At 42.9% G+C, this 20,554-nt stretch overlaps 1 protein-coding gene across 2 annotated transcripts in view; it reads right to left on the bottom strand.

The window, feature by feature from the left end:
- TMEM263 (transmembrane protein 263) overlaps positions 1-20,554 on the bottom strand; it is a 45,206-nt gene that overhangs the window by 9,473 nt on the left and 15,179 nt on the right. For both annotated transcript variants that reach the window (XM_073621213.1, XM_073621214.1), the window contains exon 2: positions 6,584-6,652. In XM_073621213.1, the coding sequence (XP_073477314.1) occupies positions 6,584-6,647 (64 nt within the window). In that variant the 5' untranslated portion in view covers positions 6,648-6,652. The remainder of the gene's footprint in view (positions 1-6,583; positions 6,653-20,554) is intronic.

Here is a 20,554-nt window from a genome sequence, read left to right as displayed (position 1 = left end):
TAATGCTGATCTGATTCCCCCGTTTGCATAGTTTGTCTCCTGCTGTGAGCTGTACTGTGTATGACCTACAAGTTACGGCATTAGTCCAGGGTCAGCTGTAATATACAAAAATGGGCAGGGCCAGGACTGCAAACACCACAATACATGTGTAACAGATGGAAACTGAGAAACATGAATTTCACTTTCCAATTGTGTATGAACGGAAAGTGGACTCTTTGAAAGGCATTTGCCGTGACGTCATACAACACTTGTTCCTTTTATTTAGACACCCTCATGCAAGCCTGTTCATCACAAGCTCAAACGGCAAAAAATATACGTTCATCCTCTGTGCACTTCTCACCTCTCCGCTGCCTGGCTTAACATCTGTGGCAAACCCCAGCTTCCCTCAAAGTAGGTCTTCACCTGTCACATCAATGAAGCAAACTCAGCACTGTTTACTGCACGGAGCTGTGATATGGAGAATGTGTGAAAGAAGTGTCTGCATCACCAGCTACTTCAACTTCCGGAGAATGGCTTTAAATATTGAGAGCTAGATGTATGGAAGTCACCATCTTTATAAAATAGTAATGTCACAATGTATTCATGAATATATCTATACACACTATGTATGAAAGCATCTCCTCAAAAGACAGTAGGTACATAAGTGCACTATATCTTATGCACATTATTTTATCTCTGTATGTAGCCATCTACTAATCTAGGTATATTACTTTTAAACCCTGGCAGCCTAGGGGTGCAGACCTTTTCAGTTTAATCTTTCAGTATTGGATACAGTAGGTTTCAGATAAAACGGATTCCCTTTTTTTTTCCCTTGTGGCCTATGTCTTGTTGTGGATGTATCCCTTCACTTTCAAGTAGAAAGCAGAAAGGAAGTGGGGCCCATTCACACCATATGCACCTGTCTCTCTCTGCTGGACATTCATGCTCAACGCAGTCCTAACACATAGATAAGGCAAACTGCCTTGTGTCCTATGTGTTCAGTTCATGGATGTGCAAAAACACACACAGACACACACAGCATTATGCATTATAATTAAAACATTGGCACAGTCCAATTCCAAGCGCACACCAGCAGCCATGGTAGGAGGTGGCCATTGTTGTGAATGTGCCTTTAGACAGTTGAACAGATTGGAAGGCTTCCCAACCCCCCAGATGTACAGGTGTGAATCTTAAAAGCAGAATTTCACCAAAAAGAAGTCCACCTCCCCCCCTCCTCTACCCCATTTGACACGTCATTCTTTTTTTTTTTGAAGGGGGGGGGGGGGCTCACGGGTACCTCGTTTTGACAGGTACCTGCTCTCACTTCTGCTCAGATTGCCTGGATGAACCGAGCAGAACTTCGGTCTCCTCTCTCTTCAACCACAGTTTTTACATCATAATAAAAAAGATGTAATACTCAGCCATGTGCCCCCCCACCTCACAAGTTTTTACCAAACGCAGCAGGAGCCTATAGCTTAGTCTCTTGTGAGAAGAGGAAGAGAAAGCAGTGCCGCTGCAGACAGGACATCGCTGGATCCATGAAGGACTCAGGTAAGTGTTTGCATTAAGTTAGATGCTTAGACTTTAGATCCATTTTAAATCAGAAATGAGAAAAAAAAGTTCAAATGGAGAATGACCCTATGCAACACTGAGGAAAAAAGTCTTTTGTCATTCATTTTGGACACAGCTTCCACAGTACAAGTCCTTTTTAATTGTACCAATGGTAACAGTCCTGTATAAAGTGTAAATGGCAAATCAGGGAAGCCAAAATATTAGGATCAGTATTCCATTTACCAATCTTCACCCTCTCCCCATAAATACCCACTTCCCAGTATTCATGACACCAGTTAGATCTACACTCCAACACACCCCTTTCTCCAGGATCCATGGCACCAGGGTGATCTGGCCCCAGGAAGACGTCACGTATGACAAAACATGTCGGGCAAGGCTAAGCGCTGACATCGCGTGCCCCTGGAAATGTGGGAAATTCCGTTTTCAGTTTGCCGCTGAACGCTTTTGATTCTTTTAACATTTGTAAGTAGTTTTTTGTTTTTACTAATAAATGAGTATATATATATATATATATATATATATATATATATATATATATATATATATATATATATATATATACACACACACATATATACATATATACATATATACACACACACACACATATAATACATATACACACACACATACATACATATCAAGATGTCCCGATCAGCCAAAGTGGTGTGAGTTGGACACCTTTGAAGGAATTTCCCAATCATTAGCGGGTTCTAGAGGCTTGACTGCTTATGTTACCCTGCAGAGGTTTATCTGTATGCCCATCTGACTACTCTAGAAATAGATGGTCCACACCATCCGGTAAGCATCCCCATTAATAGGGTGATTGGTGTCACAGTAGGATCTGCATTTTTTTTGGTGGTGGAACCTAGAGCTGCACGATTCTGGCTAAAATGAGAATCACGATTTTTTTGCTTAGAGGATAGATCACGATTCTCTCACGATTCTCGCGGCGTAACATCATCTTTCACATTAAAACAAAAAAAATTACGCTAACTTTACGGTTTCTTTTTTTTTATTTATTGAAGTGTATTTTTTCCCAAAAAATTGCATTTGAAAGACCACTGGGCAAATACAGTGCGACATAAAATATTGCAGCAATTGCCATTTTATTCCATATTATAAAATATTATAATATATATATATATATATATATATATATATATATATATATATTTTATCTCTAATGTTTGGGGGTTCCAAGTAATTTTTTTTAGCAAAAAATATTGATTTTAACTTAAGAAAGAAGTGTCAGAAAAAGATTTAGACTTTAAGTGGTTAAACTTCCTGCATTTACACGTTGTTTAAAGCTTGGCAGATTGCCCAGGTTATTTGTTTACACAGAGAAGTTTATCCCTTTGATCTAAGAAGGAAGTTAGATACAATGTTTCAAGTTCTAAACTTGGCAGAATGCCCGGATGTTTTCTTTTGACAGCTGAGTGAGCAGATAATCTCTCCACTTGTTTATATGAAAGAATCGTCAAACTCAGCAGGAGAGATCGTCAGGGGAGGTGAATCGAGATCACGATTTTTTAACGATTAATTGTGCAGCTCTAGTGGAACCCCCCCACCCCCCGAAGGAATTTCCCGTTTGGAGTCTTCTATATACATATCACGTGGACTAACTTCCTATATATTTTTCAGAACTGTGCATTTTTCTTTCAAATAACTTCCAATTATATATTTAAATTAGTGTGTACGTTCACAGACATTGATTTAAACTACAATATTTAAATTTTTTAATTGTTTTGTTTTCCTCATGTTTTTCACATTAATTAGTGCGACTTTGTTTGTCCACCAGTGTGATCTGGACTGCGCAAAAAAAAAAACAAAAAAAAAAAAAAACCAAAAAAAACACACACACACACGTCATCAGCGAGATCTGCACTCTTGCACCCAGAGCTCATGTCACCAGTGAGATCCACACGCACCTCTCCAAATTGCTTATGCTCCTAATTATTCAATTAATGTTTTATACAACCTCAGATATTATGTATGTATTAGATCTTATGTGAGACATATACACAACTTTATATTTCTGTACAATTCTTTGCAATTCTACCATAAACTTTGCAAGCAGATTCTAATGTGTGGAAAATTCCAATCTTCATGCCAACTACTAATCTTAAAAGTCCAAAGGAATTTAATTCCAAAATTCTAAATAACCCAGTCAGGGAATAGGGCACATTATGAGGTGAACAATGGAAGAGTGAATAAGTCAAAAGGCTCACACACACACACACACACACACACACACACACACACACACACACACAACTGTACATTCCAGCACCCAAAATAGCTTGGTCATCACACCTGATATGATATCTTCTCCTGCCACAAACTGGTTAACAGGACAATATTGTTAACACAGACTATATTCATCTTCCAGACTTGTGACACTGGGTCAGACATGCAGTCAAGATTCCCTGATGGAGAAAGCTTCATCATCACTCCATGCAGACTTAAAAGGACCTGGTCAGAAAAGAAATATGGGAACCGCCTGTTGCTAAAGCACTTGGAGACTAAAAAAATCAGTTGCAGGTCTGTCAACTGCCTGACCACATGGCCCCCCATCTTCAAAGAGTGCAGGGTGTAAGATCAGGTAATTGACAAGCAGCACTAGCCAACACTTCAGCTAAAATGGCAAGTTGGGAAAAAAGTAAATTTACTGTGCACCAAAAAAAAAAAAAAAAAAAAAAAAAAAAAAAAAAAAAAAAAACCATTTTTGCTTTTTTTAATTATTGGGGGGATGGGATAATTATATAGAGCAGGCAAGCAAACATTTCCCAAACATTCACTGCAGGTGAATTTCCAAGGTGCATGCGTTTTACATTGAATTAAAGTGATTGATCCACCACCAGGGTTGTGCATGGTAAAAGTCACATTCACTGCTAAAGGCTGGGTTCACACTGCAGACGGACGCGGCTCACAGCAGGGGTGCGGGGCGTCCCCGTTCTCCGTTTCAGGGACGAATCAGGGGGAAATTTTTGCCTGAATTCGGCCCTGAAACGGATCCAAAGACACACAGGACTCACATGCAAGCCACTCCGCAGCCGACACAGATGTCAGAACTGGCTCCATAGAGAGCCGGTCACAGTCTCATGTCATGCAAACTGGATATGGGGAAACCCACATCCAATTTGCTCTACTGTGAACCCAGTCTCACACATATGCCCCAAAGTGTCAGGTTGCTGTGTCCTGCTGGGGAAATTCACCCGCTTTCTCCTGGAGACCATTGTCACAAGCACTGCAGGTTAAAAAAAAAAAAAAAAAAAAAAAAAAAAAAAAAAGCACATTTGTTTTTTTAGGAGCCAGCAGATCATTGCACCTGTGCAATGTCAGGCTCCTGTAAACTCTCAATACAGCTGTCTGCCCATACCTCTTTCACACATGATGTCCGTTTTTCATCCATCAACTGCATCTCTATGGAAAAACGGATGTAAATGGTTGATCATCCATTTACATCAGTTTACATCCACATCCGTAAACATCTGTTTTTTTAAAACAAATCAAAGCTCTATTTTTCGGGTGAAAAACAGATGTAAACTGACAAACGCATCATTTTTCATCTGTCTTTGCATTGGTGGTGAATGTAAAACTGACGAGCAGCTGAGGAAAAGGTCATCAATTTTTTTTTTTTTTCTTTGAAAAGACGTGACTGAACTGAAATTAACAGTCCGTACATGTTAAAGGGGCCCTACTGACCGGAAAAAAACTAAAAAAAACACAAAAACAAATGAGGTCACTCATCAGAAAACTACAAGCCATCTGTAGCGGTGGAAGATGGGACTTGTAGTTCATTCATTCACAGATGAATGATGCAGCTGTGTTGTTAGAGCCCCGCTATTTTTAAATGTGACAGCAGGTGCAAAGAGGATCCCCTGCTCAAGGACAATCAGCACAGACCCCCCCCTACCCACCCCCCCGTCAGGAGAGCAGCCGATCGGCTCGCGTCTGTTAGACGCGAGTGAGGAAAAGCCACTGCACGGCTCTTCCCGTTTACATCATGATCAGCTGCGATTGGACACAGCTGATCACGTGGAAAAAAAGAGTCTGACGGAGACTCTTTACCTAAATTGGAGTTGCGGTGTGTCAGACTGACACACCACAACAGCGATCGCTACGCTGCAGCTTGTTATCCTGCTCACATCATATTGCCAACATCATATTGGTATAAGGCGGGCGGCAAGTGGTTATTATTGCTGTAGGCCTCTTGGCCGCTTTCCTGAGCAGTTTTCTTCTCATCAATTTTGGAGGGACGTCCAGTTCTGTTGTGCCATATTTTCTCCACTTCATGTCTGACACTGTGTTCCATGGTATATTTAATGGCTTGGAAATTATTTTGTACCCTTTTCCAGACTGATGCCTTTTAACAATGAGATCCCTCTGATGCTTTGGAAGCTCTCTGTGGACCATGGCTTTTGCTGTAAGATGCGGCTAAGAAAAAAAAGACCTACCAGAACAGCTACCCCCCCCTCCCCCACCAAAAAAAAAAAGAAAAATATATCAGTTTGTTTTTCAATTGAGTTGTACAGTTTATAGGTCACAGGTGGAAAAAGTTCTGAAATAATTTTTTTATCTTTTTTTTTTTTTTCCTCATCACAGAAACCTGACATTTTAACAGGGAAGTGTAGATGATAGATATATCTATACACACATATATACACACAATTAAAAAAAAATATATATATAAATATTAATTTTTATTCTGTATTCCAGGGTTTTGTTTTTGGTTTTTTTTTTTTTTAACATGTGACCAGCAGCAGAGGACTGAAAGCTCCTCTTGCTTAGGTTTCCCTGCAGACAGGCTGGGAAAGAGCTGGGTCATGTGACAGCTGTATACATATTAGGAAAAGGGCACTTAGATTTTTTTATTAAAATAATTAGTGCCATCATCCACGTACAAAAGGAGATGGGACAATGTAATCGAAGCAGTGTGTGTTTAGTATCACTTAAAGTCCCATTGTGATAACAGAGGCCAATTTAGAAAAGGCCAATCCCTAGCTTAGAGTATAAGAACTGCAATTACCCTCTGGTGCCTCCTCCCGTAGATAAGCAGGAACCTCTTCTTCTGATTGCTGCGTCTGATTCATGGTGCCTGCAACACAAATGCAGTTAAATAAATCATATGGCAGAAGTATAATATATATATAGAATTGTTTCTGTACTCCGACCATTGTAGGCCACAGAGCAACATTATGCAAAATGTTGCAAAGATGTATCTTAACATCTGCTAGCACAGAGATGACCCCAGAGACTCAGAAGACTGTTTTCTTCTGTTGCACAGTCTGGAGAAAACACCACAAAATAACCTTTTACTGCAAACTAGGTTTCAGCAAATCATATATTCTTATTAAGAGCCCATTCACACCTGAGCGTTTTGTAGCTTGAAGCCTGAAGCTACAAGCCGCTTGAGGGGAAAAAATCCATTATTCTCTATGGAGATGGTTCACATCTCCACTCCAAGTCGCCTGAAGCTCAAACAAGTTCTGGACCCTTTTTTGTCACACAAATCGGGCAGATTTGGGCGTTTTTGGAGCACAAAGCAGATGACAAAATCTAACAACATAGCAACAAATGATGAAACAGATGATCATTTTTCCTATTGGCTAATTAAAAAAAATGCCAAAGCTCAAAAACGCCGGACAACGCTGCATGGAAACGCGCAAATATGCCTGAAAAAACACGCAACAAAACGCCGGAAGAAACGCTCAAAAACGCTACGCTCAGGTGTGAATGCAGCCTGAATCTAAACCCTTGTCCAAGGCCTGGTTCACATCTACGCATTTTTTAGTGCGTTTTCAGTTTTGCCGAAACACGCGACAGTCAATTTCACATGGTTTCCTATGAGTCATGTTCACATTTGTGCATTTTATGGAAAGGGGCAGGGACTTTTCTCTGGTTCTTGGTTCCAGACTTCAATGGATCAAAAACATGTATTGAAAAACACAAAATGCACCAGGAATATGCAAATTGCAACCTGCATAGGTGTGAACCAGGCCTAAATGTAATGTTTGCCTTTCACATAGTATATGATACTGTTCTATTTTCTGATTACCGTATTTCATTTACACATGTATTATGTGATATCATTATCTTGGTCCATGTTTCACTTGGATTAAGGACCTCAGTGCTGGAAAAAACAATTTAGAGAGGAACTTCTCTCCCCATGATTTTTAAATCCACTCCTATCTTAAGCTGGCCTCCAGATGAAGCTCCACCAGATCTGCCTTCTGTATTGAAGCTGATGCCCTCCTCAGATACGTGACATTTAGGCTACTTTCACACTGAGCCAGTTTTCAGGCGTTTTAGCGCTAGAAATAGCCTAACACCTGAAAACCGCCTCCCATTCATTTCAGTGTGACTTTTCACACTGGGGCGGTGCGCGCTTGTGGGACATTAGGAAAAGTTCTGCAAGCAACATCTTTGGTGCAGTTTGGGAGTATTGTATACAGCACTTCCGGATCGCCTGAAAAACGGTTCGGAAGCGCCGCAACACAGGCGCTTTTAACCCCTTCGGCCGCTAGCAGGGGTTAAAAGTGCTAACGGCCGGGCACTGCAGTGTGTAACTGGCTTGCAGTGCATCCGGAAAGTATTGAATTTAGTATTGAAAGCACTTGACTTTTTCCACATTTTGTTATACTACTGCCTTATTCCAAAATGGATTAAATTCATTATCCTCAAAATTCTACAAACAATACCCCAGAATGAACGTGAAAAGATGTTTTATTAAAAAAAAAAAAAAAAAAAAAAATTGGAAAAATTTTAAACAAACGAAAAACAATCCCATGTACATAGCACTACTTTCACCCTGGGGTGGGAGGGCGTCAGCGGTAAAGCACCACTAATTTTAGCAGTGCTTTTCGGCCACTAGTGGGGCGTTTTAACCCCCACTAGCGGCCAAAGGGTTAAAAGCGCCGGCGCCGAAGCGTTCTGCAGGCACCTTGGCAGCGGTGCCCATTGATTTCAATGGCAGGGGTGGTGGAGGAGCGGTGTATACACCTCTCCTCCACCGCCCGAAAGATGCTGCTTGCAGGACTTTTTCTAACGTCCTGCAAGCGCACCACCCCAATCTGAAAGCACTCGGACTCTCACACTGGGGCTGCAGGGGAGGCATTTTTCTGGTGCTTTTTTTTTTTATATATATATATATATATATATATATATATATATATATATATATATATATATATATATATATATATATATATATATATATATATATATATATATATATATATATATATATATATAGACCAAAAGCGCCTGAGAAACGCCCCAGTGTGAAAGGGATCTAAGTATTCACAGCCTTTGCCATGATGCTCAAAATTGAGCTCAGGTATATCCTGTTTCCACTGATCACCCTTGAGATGTTTCTACAACTTGATTGGAGCCCACCTGTGGTAAATTCAGTTGATTGGACATGATTTGGAAAGGCACACGTCTATATAAGGACCCACAGTTACAAGTGCATGTCAGAGCACAAACCAAGCCATGAAGTCCAAGGAATTGTCTGTAGACCTCCAAGACAGGATTGTATCGAGGCACAGAAAAATATCTGCAGCATTAAAAGTTCCCAATGAGCACAGTGGCCTCCATCATCCATAAATGGAAGAAGCTTAGAACCACCAGGACTCTTCCTAGAGCAGCCTGCCTGGCCAAACTGAGCGATAAGGCTGTCTGCACTTGTGAACCTGAATGATGCATTCATGAACACACCATAGAAACGGAGTCCGGATGTTTTCCAGATGCCTTTTCTGCATGCGTGTTTTTGATGCATTCCAGTGCATTTTTCCCCCCCTCTTGTGTTCGTGGAGGAAAAATGCAGCATATTCTACTTTTTTTTTCTGGAACTGGAACGCACTTTAACTGCAAGCACTGGTGTAAACTATGCCATTGAAAACCATATAACCTACTTTCTATGCGTTTTTGATGCAGAAAAAAAACAAAAACAAAACAAAAAACACACACTGGACTGCATGTGGTGTGAACTCGTTGGCCCTCAATGTATTTTTTTTTTTTAGTTCAAAATTTTTTTTAAAAAAAGATAGGCCATCACAAATAAAATATCTAACAGAGGAGATCCCAAGACTCTCCAGGTAAGAAGAGTAACATAATAAAAGGGAAGGCAAGTAACGTGTCAAAATGCAAGTCCTCAGGCGAGGGATTAAATTCAATGTATTTAAGTGGGAGTAAACTCCCATGGACGATTTTTAACCTATAGGTAAGCCTAAAATAAGGTTTACCTATAGGCACAGTAAATATCTCCTAAACAGGAAACGTTTAGGGGATATTTACTTGTGAAGCTATCGGTGCTCGCGCTCTGAAGGAACGGCATGCCGTGTCGTTCCTTCAGAGACCTGTGCTGTGAACAACGGGAGTGATGTCATTGTGGTGCATACTAGCACAATATAACTTTGCAGGTTTAAAAACAAAAAACCCACATCAGTTTACTACCACTTTAATGCAAGCAATGCAAGTACCTGAATTTGACTTGGTATCAGCCATTTGGAGTTCCCTGTACAGCAAAGTCCAAACTGAAAGAAGTAGAAGCAGCACACAAGCCTGACATCTGTGATTCAGTGCTCAATGCCAACAATGAGCATACTGATAGAAGACGAGAGCAGAGAGACAGTGAAGACTTCCTATCCCATAGGAACAACAGGATGCAAGAGGAAACCCCTGGCAGCCACCAGAACTAGTGCCCCCCCTGGAAGATTCTCCATCTATTCTTGTTCAGATGGCCACTCAGAATTTGAGTGTTTTGTTTTCTGTGAGAGCAGTCACCAGGACAAAAAAGGGAGGGAGAAGTTGCCTGACAGGGACAGAGACAGCAAAGAAAAAAAATGGGATTTTTGACTTACCGTAAAATCCATTTCTCTGAGTTAATTGACAGACACAGCGCTCCATTATTCAGAACCATAGGGTTATATCGCCCCCTACAGGAGTAGGACACTAGGCAGAAGAAAGGACTTGGCTACACCGATGGGCAGTCCTAGGTGATATACACCCCCCCCCCCTCTCTGCTATAGGCCTTCAGTTTAGTAACAAGCAGTGTCAGAAGCATCAAAACTCCTTAGAAGGTAGGAGGGGTGCTGTGTCTGTCAATTAACTCAGAGAAAGGGATTTTATGGAAAGTTAATTCCATTTCCATCAAGTCCATTTTCTCTTTCGTTCATTGACAGAGACAGTGCTTTATTAATCAGAACCATAGGGACGTCCCAAAGCAGTGCCAAACATGAGGGGTGGGACAACGAAAAATCCCAAGGCTAACACAAGAGCCAACCAGGTAACAGGAGCTCAACACAGAAACAAACTGAAACCCAACCTGAACAAATAACCCTTTAAGAGGGACTAGACCCTCTAAACAGCAGCCTGCATCACCTTGCGGCCAAGAGGAGCATTCTCAGATGCCAGCACAGCCACGTTGTAGAATTTTGTGAAAGTGTACACCGACTACCAAGTGGCCGCCTTGCAAAACAGCGCAGCTGATGCCCGATGATGGAAGACTCAAGAAGCAGCTAAGCAGAATGCGCCGTAACAGGGAAAGGAGGAACCCTACCCCTGAAAGAATAGACATCATCTGTCAGCCATCTAGAAAGGTCACAGAAGAAACAGACAGCTCCTTTTTTGGCCTGTCCAGGATCACAAATAGCGAGTCTGATCTCCGAAAAGGCCCTGTGACTGCCAAATACACCCGAATCGTCTGAACACATCCAGGGCATGCAAGTTAAATCCCTTCGGATATTTTGACCTGGGACACAGGGAAGGCAATACAACGTCCTTAATCAAATGGCATCAGAGGAGGGAACCACGGACAAGGGCGAAGAACCACTTCATCTTTGTGGATTACCAGGTAAGAAGTATGACATGGTAACGCCTACAATTCCGACACTCTGCGAGCATAGGTGATAGCAACCAAAAAAGCCACCTTCTGGGGACAGAGCAAGCAGAAGAACCTCCCGGATATTTTCAAAGGAAGGCTCCTGTAGAACTGAACGCAGTAAGAGTAGATCCCACGGCGGTAGAAGCGACCGCATCTTCCCAGAGGAAGGCTTCCAAGCCTTCAGCAGCATCGTAACTTCAAAAAAAAAAAACAGTGACTGAAGCAGGATGGAAGATCGGCCCTTGGGACAGTAGAGCCTCCCCAAGAGGCAGTCGCCAAGGGACGTCAGCGACCAAGCGCACCTGGTTGGCGTATCAAGACCGACAAGACCATCCGAGCCCACTAGAATGACCGCAATCCCTTCGGCCTCAATCCTGTGTAAAAGCTGCGGCAAAATCTCGAGAGGAGGAGAGGTGTAGATCCGACTATACCGGCCCCACCAGAGGAGCCAATGACCTTGCCAGAAACCTCAGTACCGTTCCATTAAGCCAGGATGCCAACAGGTCTACCTCGGGAGTGCCCCATCGGAGATATATAATTGATGAAACATGTCCTGGTGAAGGGACTGCCCCATGGGCAAACACTAGCCGACTGAGGCAAACGCCTGCCATTTTTCTCCTCCTACAATGCATACGGCGGAGGGCCTGGAACAAGGCGTTCTGCCCACAGGAGGATGCTGCCTACTGTCAGGGCTGCCAACACACTCTTCGTTCTGCCCTGGTGATTGACATAGACCACCGCCGTGGCATAGTCTGACTGGATCCGTACCCTGAGCCCCTGAAGTCAACCTCCATGATCCATGCCTAGTCTGATCACTCAAAGTCCCAGGATATTGATCGGCAGTCCGGATTCCTCCAGCGTCCAACGACCCTGAGCAGAACCCAGTCTCAGGACACCTCCCCACTCAGACAGAATGGCATTGGTGGTGCCCACTGTCCAAAATAAGAGGAGAAAAAAATTGCGACCTGCCGAAATCCCGGAGAGCAAAGCCACCAGACCAGGGACCCCCGGTTTTCTGGCTCAGCTGAATCCGATAGCTTAGAGACCTCGGACACTTTACGGGAGGATCTCACTTGAAAAGGAGCTTGTATGGAACTGCGCAAATGGAACCGCCGCGAAGGTTCCATCAGGCCCAACACCCACATGCAGGACCGCAGGGAGGTCCACCTGCGAGACAACAGTAGTTGAAATGCAGCATGCAACTTCTGGAGTTTGTCCAGAGGAAGAAACACTCTGGCCAGAGATGAAACCAGAGTCAGGCCCAGATAATCCAATTTTCTGGAAGGAGCCGGAGCAGACTTCAGGTAGTATAGAAGCCAACTGAAAACTGAGGTCTGTATAGCGAGCTACGTCACCCCTCAGGGTAGCTGAGGACTCTGCTTGCAGAAGAAGATCATCCAAGCAGCCCAGGACCGCAATCTCCTGCTGACATAACCGTGCCAGAACTGGGGCCAACACTTTTGTGAGTACGCAAGGGGTCGAGGAGAGACCAAGTCAACACCGCGAGCTGCAAATGCTCTTTTCCCTTTTTGTAAAATGGAGGAAGTATTGGCGTCGGGCACATATTGGAGTGTGTAAATAAGCATCTGTGATGACAGAAGCCCGAAAGTCCCCATGATGAAGGGACGCCACCACCGTGCGGATGGACTCCATTCTGACCTTCTGTACCCACTAGAACTGGGACAAGCACACCCTGAAGCAACAGGGCTTGCACAGCCCCAAGGAGGAAAACTGCCAACAGTCTGGTAGCAGACGCCAATTGGAAGGAAAAAACAATTTTCGGGATTCAAGGCCGGAAAACTAGGACATAGGTGAGGGCGCGCCTTCATGCTGAAGGGGCCCTGTCCGTGGGTCTCGGCTTGCCAGACCAGGTCCATTGCGTGCCAAGAAGAAGGACCGCATCCGCTATGAGGCCCCCCCCCCCCCCCCCCCCCATTTCAGACTGTGGAAGACATTTACACTTCCCTCCTGTGAGACTCGGAACAATGTCATCCAGGGTAGCCTCAAACAGACAATTGCCTTGAAAAGGTGACCCAGTCAGAGCTTTATTTAGAAGCCCAGTCCGCAGACCAATGCTTAAGCCCCAATACATGTCTAAGCACCACTGCTGAACGAGAGCTTAACAACCAAGGGAACTGCGTCTAAGAGGCATTGCATACAAACTGCAGCCCCCAGACCAACTGGTCCACCAACTCAGCGAAAGCAGAGGGAATCTGCTCCCCCTCCAGGTATGTCAGCCGGATCCTTAAAAGCTGAAGACTCCTCTACCAGAATCATGGTCGCCTTGCGCAACCTAGAGACAGGGGGATCCACTACTGGTGAACAGTCCACTCTTTAAAGAGGGACCCCACAAGGGGTTCCTCAAAGTTAAGCGTATTTGGAACCACAAAGGGATGCTTTGGACACTCCCACTCTTCATGAACAAATATTCCAAAATAGGAGGGAGAAGGGAACGCTTTTGCTGTGCGAAACAGTTTATGGGTGCCAAGGGGACCGGCACCTCCGCCGCAGCTGCATCCTCCATCTTTAAAGTTTCCCAAACAGATGTAATAAGGGAGACAACCAGCACCTTCTTGTGCGCCACTGCAGTGGTGGAGGGACAATCTCACTGACAGGACAGGGAGTGTGGCCACCAACCCCGCAAGGTGGGCCACATCCACGATGGCAGAGCCAGACATAGGATCAGTAGAGACTGATGAGAGTGCGCGGGTAACGCTCCCAGACAGATCCTCCTCTCCCCCGAAGTGGGGGGGGCTGTCGGCCATGAGGAACACTGCAACACAGGCTGAGACGTTTAACTCGCAGGGCCAGCCCCTGTCCAGTGGGGCTATCGCGGCCGACCTACTGCGTAGCTGCGGTCTGCACGCACTCGCTGATCAGACTGGGGAGACCACTGGATCTTAGTGTCCAGTCCGTCGCCTGGTCTGGCAGAAAGAAAAAAAGAAAGAAAGAAAAAGAAAGACAGAGAGAGAGAGAGAGAGAGAGAGAGAGAGAGAGAGAGAGAGAGAGAGAGACACACAGAGAGAGAGAGACACACAGAGAGAGAGAGAGACACAGAGAGAGAGAGAGACACAGAGAGAGAGAGAGACACACAGAGAGAGAGAGAGACACACAGAGAGAGAGAGACAGAGAGAGAGACAGAGAGAGAGAGAGACAGAGAGAGAGAGACAGAGAGAGACAGAGAGAGACAGACAGAGAGAGACAGAGAGAGACAGACAGAGAGAGACAGAGAGAGAGAGAGACAGAGAGAGAGAGAGACACAGAGAGAGACAGAGACAGAGACAGAGAGAGAGACAGAGACAGAGACAGAGACAGAGACAGAGAGAGAGACAGAGACAGAGAGAGAGACAGAGACAGAGAGAGAGACAGAGACAGAGAGAGAGACAGAGACAGAGAGAGACAGAGACAGAGAGAGACAGAGACAGAGAGAGACAGAGACAGAGAGAGACAGAGAGAGACAGAGACAGAGAGAGACAGAGAGAGACAGAGACACAGAGACACAGAGAGAGACAGAGACACAGAGACACAGAGACACAGAGACACAGAGACACAGAGACACAGAGACACAGAGACACAGAGACACAGAGACAGAGACAGAGGGAAAAAAAAAAAAAAATTAAAAAGCAAAAACAAAAAATTGCCAGGACCAGAGATCCCAGCAGGGAACTAGGTCTACTCCTGACTAGGCAGAAAAAAAACTGAAGGCCTATAGCAGAGAGGGAGGTGTATGTCACCTAGGACTGCACATAGGGGTAGCCAAGTCTATTTTCTGCCTAGTGTCTTACTCCTGTAAGGGAGCGATATAACCCTATGGTTCTGAATAATGGAGCGCTGTGTCAAAGAACGAAAAGAGGAAAAAAAAAAAAAAACAATAGAGTGGAAAGGGATTTGAAAACCTACAAAACAAAAAAAAAAAACAAAAAACACAACACAACACACACACACAGGTCTCCTGTGAATCCCAGGACTAGATGGACAGAAATAAAAAAATGTGCTGGCAGATATAATGGCTCTCATCTATACATATGTGTATTCAATATCTTTAAAACTTAAAAAGATACATGCCAGAGGTACATATTTGTAGTCGAGCACGATGAGAAATTTTTGAAAATGAATATTATAAATGGTGACTTGAGGGGACGTTTTTACATGCTATATAGAAGTAAACAGCCATTCAGGGAGGTTCCCAGCTATGGCCCAGGTACGAGCGTCTCATGTCAGAACTTGTCTGTAAGCCTTTGGGGACAATGTGCAACTCCCATCCTACAGACTGTCTTCTAGTCGCAGACCAATAAAGCACGATGGGTATAGTAGCTACAGTAAATGCAGAGATCAAGAAACATCAAGTGCTAGCAAGCTGTAATTGTAGTTGTTAATGTTATCCTGGCTTCTTTTTGTGTGTTATCCTGACACACAATTTATTTGTATTCTACAAAAAAAAAAAAAAAAAAAAAAAACACACAACTATATATAGTTAAATAATATCTAGAACATGCCTGCAATACATGCATATTTACCCTTGTGTTATCCCTTTAAAATGCTGCAAGTACAGACAAAAAAACCTGCTGATCTGACAGAAATCTAGTGAGCTCCTAACTTCCTATAGTGAGCCAACAATACTGTCTCATTACTTGGGATTTAAGTGAAGCAGAGGCTGGGTTGTACTGAAAAAATTGATATACAGATATATCCTGCCAAGACGTACACTGTAATGGACTTCACCCTTACAGCATAATACTTTTGAGTCACTAACCCTGAACAATGCTGCAGATGACGAGTTCTGATTTCAGTGACTTTAGTGCCTGCTTGTTCCAGATCAATGGCTCAAAGCATAGCAGCCACACATCGAGTATAATTAAGAAGCAATGAAGGCCTGCATTAGTATCCAAGTACCAGGTTCCTTCAGGGCCTATCCACACCTGTGTGTAGGGTAGAGGTGTGGAGGCCCGGAAAAAAAAAAAAAAAACCACCACACACAAAAAACACACCACACAGAAAAATTTGGGAAAAAAAAAAGTTTTTTGAAAAAATTGAAAAAGATACATAAATAAATAATATATTGTGGAATATTTTATTTTAATATGATGAATAAAATATTTTAAGACAGGGTGTTCACCTTAAGTGCTAATGTAGCGTTTTTTTCAGAGCTTCAAAATTTCCGGAAATTTGACATCTCTAGTGTAAGGCACCATTCCTTTTTGATATATTGCAGCTCACTTGTGCCATGCTTCTTCTTATGGCTATGGAGGGAAGTATAGTAGTCTCTCTCTATCTTGCCCCCCTTCCCTCTTGTTGAATATGTACTGTATATGGGAATATACCAGCTCTATGGCAAAGAAAGCAAAGCAAATGGTGCACAGTTCTCTCCAATGCATTTTAGGAGTGGTGCATTTTGAGAAAATCCTGCTGGCTGTAGTTTTGCCTTCATGTCCCTGCAAGTGAACTTCTGTCAGGATGAATGGCACTCTGTGCAAAAATCACATTTAACATGCTTTTCAAAATACACACAGCTGCACATGAAAATCATGCACTGCTCAAAAAAGGAATAGAGAAAACAGAACTAAATACCCCCCCCCTGTCTGCATTGGGGTCACATTAGCCGAGTGAGGGAGAGAAACTGAGAGGTAAGAGAAAATCTGGAATATTAGTCAGTACCAGTGTGCTTTAGAAGAATAAATCACCTCCAAAGCCTCGTACACACGCTTAGATTTTTGGACGAACGAATGTCCGATTTGTGTGGCATGCCAAAAGTGAAGAGGTTACTCACAATACGAAAATTTTCGTACGACAGAATACAACATCAGAAGTGATGTGTTGAATAGTTTTGTATGTATTCTTTCGTTTCTGAGCATGCGTAGACTTGCTCTTATGATTTTTTTTCCCATACGAAAAGCATACTAAATGAAAAAAAAAAAATGGGACGTTGAGTTTACATCCGACAAAAATGTTATGGTCTGCACATCCAGCTTTTGTCTGCCGAAAAAGTGAGCTAGTATGCTATGCTATGATGGGAACAGGGCACAGAAATTATTTTATTCTAGATGCCCTTGCATTGATCTATGCAGATTCTTTTTCCCTGAAAAGGTATTCATTTCCTTTACATATTTCCAAATGCATATCACAGTATAACAGGAATATGCAATAAAAGTAAATAGCACATGGCTATAAAAGGCCAACATGTTAACAAAACTGTAAACCAATCCCAGATATCCCCTTCTAAAAAGGAGAGATATGCCATAGAACAACACAAAACAGCTTTGGGTAGGCTGCACAGAGCACAGCATATTGCTCTTCAATCATAGTACAGAGTAAACATCCAAACAACCACACCAACACACATAACACCACTCATACCCACACCTCTCCTTCCCTATCCATTAGACTGGGGAGCCAATAAGCCCACAACATGGCGTTTAGCAAACCACTAATGCAATGGTAAGAAATTATATCAACCACATTACAACTTTTGATATAGCGGGGTATCTTTCCGAAAGGAATCTGCTATATCAAGCCAGGGTTGCCCAATTTTTAAGAACTTCTTAGGGCAAGCCTTTATATATTCGATTGAAAACAGGTAAAACTTTATTCACCACACGGGAAAAGGTTTGTACATCGGGAGAAGCATTTTTCCATCGTAGCAGAATCAATTTCCTAGCATAGAACAGTACAAGAGTTTGAGCATGTGTCCGGTGTATAAAGTCATTCAGCACACCAAGCAGTCCATCCTCTGGAGTGTGGAGGTACAGGTAGATGTAGAGTGCGGTCAAAAAAAGAAAATATATCTTCCCAATACGTTAAAAGAATAGGGCAAGACCAAAACATATGCAAATGATCTGCTTCCTTGGAACCACAGCGGGAACAGGCGGAGGTAAAGCCCATACAGGCTAATTTAACAGGAGTATAATGCAGCTGGTTTATAAACGTAACCACCACTTTAGCACCGGAAGGATTTACCCCCTTAATGACCAGGCCATTTTTGCTATACGGCACTGCGTCGCTTTACCTGACAATCGCGCGGTTGTGTGACGTTGTACCCAAACAAAAACATGTCTTTTTTTACCCACAAAGAGCGCGCTTTTGGTGGTACTTGATCACCTCTGTGGTTTTTATTTTTTGCAAGATATCTCTCTCATTTTTTTTTTTTTTTTTAAACTACAATACATAGACAAAAAAATAATTTATTCAGTTTAGGCCAACATGTATTCTACATATTTTTTGGTTAAAAAAAAATCCCAATAAGCAAATATTGATTGGTTTGCGCAAAAGTTATAGCGTCTACAAAACAGGGGATAGATTTAGGGACTTTAATTTTTTTTTTTTTTTTTTTTTTTTTTTTATTGGTAATGGCGTTGATCTGCAATTTTTTTTGCGGGACTGCAACATTGCAGCAGATAAAATCTGATTCCAAGCGACACTCTTTGGGGACCAGTGACACCAATACAGTGATCAGTGCTTGAAAAAAAAAAAAAAAAAAAAAAAAAATGCACAGATCAATATATAAATGACACTGGCAGGAAAGGAGTGAACAGTATGAGTCGATCAAAAAGTTAACCGTGTTCTCTGGGTGTGTTCTGTGTGGGGGATGGGCTCACTTGGACAGATCTGCTGTTCCTAGTGATCAAGAACAACGATCTCCATGTTGTCACCTGTCAGAATAGGGATCCGCCTTGTTTACATAGGCAGGTCCCCGTTCTGACTCTGTACCGCGATCGTGGGTGTCCGGCGGACTCTATTCACGCGCTCCCCCGGTTTGCAGCAGGCCCACAGTATCTCATGCAGGAAACAATGTACAGGTACGTCGTTTTGCGCAGCCGGGCTACCCTGCCGCAGTATATGTGCGGTCCGGAAGTGGTTAAATTGTATAAATTGATCATTAGAACCAATAAGATCCTGAAAACAGACCTGCGTGGCCTCCTCCCATCCCTCCTCGGTCAGTCCAGGCATCAATACCCCCCCCCCCCCCCCCCCACCTCTGCTAAACCAGTGATTTTCAGCCAGGGTTCCTCCAGCATTGGGCAGTTTTCAGCCTCTGAGATAAGTTCCCACTGACACCATTAATCTTTTTAACCATATGTAAGGAGGTAATTCTTCCCAATAACCACAAGTGTAAGGACCATGCTTCCCACTGACCATCACACTAATATGTATCATGAGTTGTAGATTTCTCATTTTTAGCAGGGGTTCCCTGAGACCGGAGAACTATTTCAAGGGTTCCTCTGTGTTGAAAAGGTTGAGAAAGGCTGCTCTAAAAACTGTGCCCAAATTTCATGACGCAACAATAGATATTTGAAAAATAAATTTGTTAGTCACTCCATTCCGAGCCGTCAAATCCTCAAACGAAACAAAAAGGTTATTAACAAAAATGTGTGAGGAGTGGATTACACAAAGTCAAGACCTGATCTATGCAGATTACTGGGCATGGTGCAAATAAGCCCCAACCCAAAACAAATGTACTGATCCAAAAGTATAACTTCACTCTTCTGACTTCCTACTATCTGTGCTTCTTGAAAAATGCTGATATCAGAAACTGCCAGGCAATTAGCATTTTTAAAAGTTAAAAAGCAATGCATGCCTATTTCCTTTACATATAAGCCAATGACATACCAGCCCCTCCCCCCTTATTTTGTATAGGTGTACCAATTTGGATAGCAAAGGGAATCGTCAGGTTTTTTATTTTGTCTGCCACTTGAGTCCCATTCAAGAGATTACCCTTCACTTCCTGTCTTGTACACACAGCAGGAAGTAGTGAGGTAAATCACCCCGCAGACAGGTGTCACCAGAACAAGTGCCCTCATTGGAAAAGTTTCAAGCAATGCTTCTTCTGGTGGCAACTCAAAAGTTTTCCATTTTCCCTCGCTTTCAGTCCTAGTGACAAAGGGTCAGCAGAAAAAAACAAAAAACAAAAAAACAAAAAACAAATTCTCCTGGTGACAGAATCCTGTGCAGCAGGGACACAGTTAGATGTGTATTTTTTTGTAGCATCAGACAGGTGCATGTCCTGCATTAATAAACAATATCAAAAGGGATTGTGCTGATATGAACCCTAGCTAATAATCTGTCCATATGTACACTGAACGTTGCAATAAAGTCCAGAAACAGCTATGAATATAACAT

The sequence above is a fragment of the Aquarana catesbeiana genome, linkage group LG03 (genome assembly GCF_042186555.1).
Source record: "Aquarana catesbeiana isolate 2022-GZ linkage group LG03, ASM4218655v1, whole genome shotgun sequence".
In the NCBI taxonomy this organism is placed as follows: Eukaryota; Metazoa; Chordata; class Amphibia; order Anura; family Ranidae; genus Aquarana; species Aquarana catesbeiana.
Note: the sequence above shows the minus strand (reverse complement) of the source record. Positions and strands in the feature narration are given on the sequence as shown.